The following is a 3,805-nucleotide window of genomic DNA, read 5'->3' as shown; positions in this document are numbered from 1 at the left end:
GGAAAATGTGCAGCTCTGCAGCAGAAGGCTGCATTAAAATTTGAGTGCATTCATAAAGTGAAAAAAATGCAGGAAAAAGAGCTGAAACCCGCTCTCTCAAGTAGCAGTGCGTTAAAGATTAACGCAGTCCAAAGCCTTAAGATGCCCCTGTTTTTAGCTCATGGAACCTCTAGCATCACAATTTCTAAAAGCCTGTCAGCACTTCTATTGTCAGTCCATTTTCAAGGACTTCTCTCTTTCCCTCAGCAGTTTTCGTGGTGGAAACCTCGAGACTCGCACTAACAGCCGCTGGAAGCATTTCCTTGGCTTTACACGGGGACGCAGAGAGGGAGAGGTTTCCCTGTGAGGCACAACGGATGGCGGCTCTAAAATCGCTGGGCGTCCTGCCTCGAGTCGTGCAAACGGGTTTTAAACGCTGCAGTGCTGGGAGGTGTGGGAGCAAAAGTTCTCAAGGTAGTACAGAAACACATCGATCCTTCCCCAGGCTGCAGGGCTCAGGTGAACGCTTCTCCATCTCCCAAAGGCGAGTTCACCTTGCAAAACTCACACACCCACGCAGCCTGTCGGCACTTTCTCGTTTGGAAGCTACAGAAGGGCTCTGCTGACCCGCGGGGAGAGCAGGGGATGTGGAGGGGGTGGTGAGGTGAGGGGGGAGTGTGTGGGAGTTATGTGTGGATTTTGGGGTGGCCTGACACCTCGGGGCTCCCTGGGAGTAAAAAAGGGTCCCTTTCTCCCCAGGGTAACCATGTATATTCAGTCTGAGAGTCTGCAGGTGAAAGAACCACAGGGAAGAGACTCTGGGTGTATGAGCTACTCTCCCACAGCCTACCCCACTGCCGAGCAGCGACACGGACACTCTGCAGCAAATGCCCTCGGCAGCCTGCCTGGGGCCGTGCCAGGGGCTGTACAAACACAGGGAAGGGTTCACAGCTTCCTTCCTTCCTTCCTTCCTTCCTTCCTTCCTTCCTTCCTTCCTTCCTTCCTTCCTTCCTTCCTTCCTTCCTTCCTTCCTTCCTTCCTTCCTTCCTTCCTTCCTTCCTTCCTTCCTTCCTTCCTTCCTTCCTTCCTTCCTTCCTTCCTTCCTTCCTTCCTTCCTTCCTTCCTTCCTTCCTTCCTTCCTTCCTTCCTTCCTTCCTTCCTTCCTTCCCTCCTTCCCTCCTTCCCTCCTTCCCTCCTTCCCCCCTCCCTTCCCTCCCTCCCTTCCCTCCCTCCCTTCCCTCCCTTCCCTCCCTCCCTGATTTCTATTGCTGCTTTTCCTCGTCGGACTCCTTCTCATTCCTCTCTTCCCAATCTTCTCCCTCAATTCTTCTCCTTCTGTGATCTCCTTTCTGCCATCCCACATCCTCCACGCCTTTGCCGCGGGCTCTGGCCCTGCCCTCCCTCCGCCCCCTTACACTGAAGGGCCTGGGCAGGAGGGCATCGGGCCCTGCTCAGCCTCGGCTGCCCGGGGCACCTTTCGGGACACCTCGCCGTGCTCCCTGCCCTCCCTTCCTCCCCTCTTCCCTCCAGTCCCTGCTCCTTTTCCTTCTCCTCTCCCCTGCACCGCTCCCCCCGTCCTCAGTCCTTTGGCTCCCTCTAGCTCCATCCCCTCCCTCCGTCACCCCGACCCCTCCTCCTGCGGACCCATCCTTCCATCCTTCCCTCCGCCCCGGCTGCGCTGCCGCTCTCCCGCCGCCGCCGACAGTGCCGCGCCTCGGCTCGGCTCGGCTCGGCTCGGACAGGCTCGGTTCGGACGCACTCGGCCCGGACAGGCCCGGCTCGGACAGGCTCGGTTCGGACACGCTCGGCCCGGACAGGCTCGGTTCGGCCCGGACAGGCTCGGTTCGGCCCGGACAGGCCCGGCTCGCCGCGCCATGGTGCAGCTCGGGGGCGGCCGCCGAGCTCCTCCGGCCCCGGGCGCGCCGCCGGCCTTCAGCATCGAGAGCATCCTGCGGCGCCCGGCCAGGGAGCGGGGCACGGCCCGCTGCGCGCTGCCGGAGGAGCAGGAGGAGGAGGAGCAGGAGGGAGAGGGGCCTGAGGAGCGAGAGCCCAGTAAAGGCTCCAGCGACTCGGGTACGGAGCTAGCAGCCGCCTCGGGCTGACCCGCAGGTCCGGCCCCCACTCGGGCGGTACCTGGGCACCCCCAGTGCCGCCGGGCCGGGCCGGGCCGGGCCGGGCCGGGCCAGCGCACACAGACACACAGACACAGACACGCACGCACAAATACACGCGCGAACACAGGCACAGGCACAGGCACAGAGACCGACACAGACACAGGCACAGGCACACACAGACACAGCACGGACACGGACACACAGACACACACGCACACGCAGGAGGAGGGGAGGCTCCGCGGGCGGACGCGGGAGATGCCGCACACCACCCACCTGCTTCCAGGCTGCTGTGCCCCGCTCCCGGCCTCCTGCGGCTGTCCCGCGCTCGGGAGCCCCTCGCTTTCCTGTCACACAGCTGGCAGAGGGATTTCCTTGGATCCTTATGGAAGCGCCTCACCCTTCTTCTCCCCTCTGGAGGGTGTGGGACCGCGGCCAGCCCTCGGCAGCCCCCTCCCCATCCCGTCCCCCCCGCAGCCTCTCCCTGCGCTCCGCTGCCGGGCCGTGCGTGCATGCGGGGCGGGGGCGCGGGCTGCGGCCGGGACTGATGCTGTGCTTTGCCCTTGCAGGCGGCGAGCCCCGCCGGCCCCGGGCAGAAGGGACGGGCCGCGGCCTCGGCCCCGAGGGCGGCGAAGCGGGGTCCCCGCTCCCCGCGGAGGGGACACGCGGTCCCCGGCAGCCGCCGCCGCGAGAGGCCGGGGGATCCGGGGCCGAGAACGGCAGATCGCCGGCGGCGGGCGGCAGGAAGAAGACACGGACCATCTTCTCCAAGAGCCAGGTGTTCCAGCTGGAGTCCACCTTCGACGTGAAGCGCTACCTGAGCAGCTCCGAGCGGGCCGGGCTGGCCGCCGCGCTGCACCTCACCGAGACGCAGGTGAAGATCTGGTTCCAGAACCGCCGCAACAAGCTCAAGAGACAAATGTCATCCGAGGCCGAGGGCCCGGGGCCGGCCGAGCCCCCCGGGGAGCCGCAGCCCCCCAGTGCCGCCTCGGCTCTCTCCTTCCCGGCCCTCTACAAGGACAGCGCCCTGCTCAGCCGCTGCCTGCTGCCGCTGCCTTTCCCCCTGCTCTGCCCGGGCAGCGCCATCCCCTACCTCTGCCTGCCCGGGCCGGGCAAACACTTCAGCCTGGTGGACGGGGATGTATAGCCCTGGCCTCCGACCTTGCCTTGCCGGGGGCCGCCCCGATTTTATTTATGACCCCGCTGCGCAGGTGGAGTGTCCGTCACAGCCACAGCCACCACCCGGCCCACGGAGGGGCCGCCCGGGCGCCCCCCACGCGTGTCCGAGGCTGCTGGCGCTGCCAAGGCTCGGAAGTGCGCTGCCCAGCCGCTCTCCCTCTCGCAGCGCTTTTTCGGTGGTCAGGACGGAGGAGATAACACGGAGCCACCAAAGAAACGGGGACGTGCTCTTCCTGCCGCCCTTCCAAATTATCCCGTTCCGGTTTCACGGGAGGGCCGATGCTCTGCCTCAGTCCGTGGGGACCGTGTCCCCCTGTCTGTCCCGAGCACCGTGGCGGTCGCTTTACCGTGAACCGAGTCACGTTTCATACAGATTGGTAATGGCCAAGGCCGCTCTGTGCTTCTCTGTCTCTCAAACTCTCCTCCTGTAATATCCCTCTGAGTAGCTTCTCCCCATCTTTTACATTATAAAAATGTAGACACCTTTCCTCAGATATGGTTCCTAAACTGTGACTTTCCTGCTTTTTTCCCCTTCG

General features: G+C 64.0%; 1 protein-coding gene across 1 annotated transcript; it reads left to right on the top strand.

Annotated features, from left to right (window-relative positions):
* The first annotated feature begins 1,853 nt into the window (after nucleotides 1-1,853).
* LOC131083998 (homeobox protein HMX1-like) lies at nucleotides 1,854-3,237 on the top strand. Its single transcript, XM_058025061.1, has 2 exons — nucleotides 1,854-2,052; nucleotides 2,660-3,237. The coding sequence occupies exons 1-2, from the start codon at nucleotides 1,854-1,856 to the stop codon at nucleotides 3,235-3,237; spliced, it is 777 nt and encodes a 258-aa protein (XP_057881044.1).
* The last annotated feature ends 568 nt before the right edge of the window (nucleotides 3,238-3,805 follow it).

This window comes from Melospiza georgiana, chromosome 5 (genome assembly GCF_028018845.1).
Source record: "Melospiza georgiana isolate bMelGeo1 chromosome 5, bMelGeo1.pri, whole genome shotgun sequence".
NCBI classification, from domain to species: Eukaryota; Metazoa; Chordata; class Aves; order Passeriformes; family Passerellidae; genus Melospiza; species Melospiza georgiana.
This window is presented reverse-complemented; position numbering and strand designations above follow the sequence as displayed.

Bases quoted from the DNA above. Each gene is read 5' to 3' on its own strand.
- LOC131083998 (XM_058025061.1), top strand. From the start codon at position 1,854: ATGGTGCAGCTCGGGGGCGGCCGCCGAGCTCCTCCGGCCCCGGGCGCG. The intron at 2,053-2,659 runs GTACGGAGCTAG...TTGCCCTTGCAG, and splicing joins TAAAGGCTCCAGCGACTCGG to GCGGCGAGCCCCGCCGGCCC.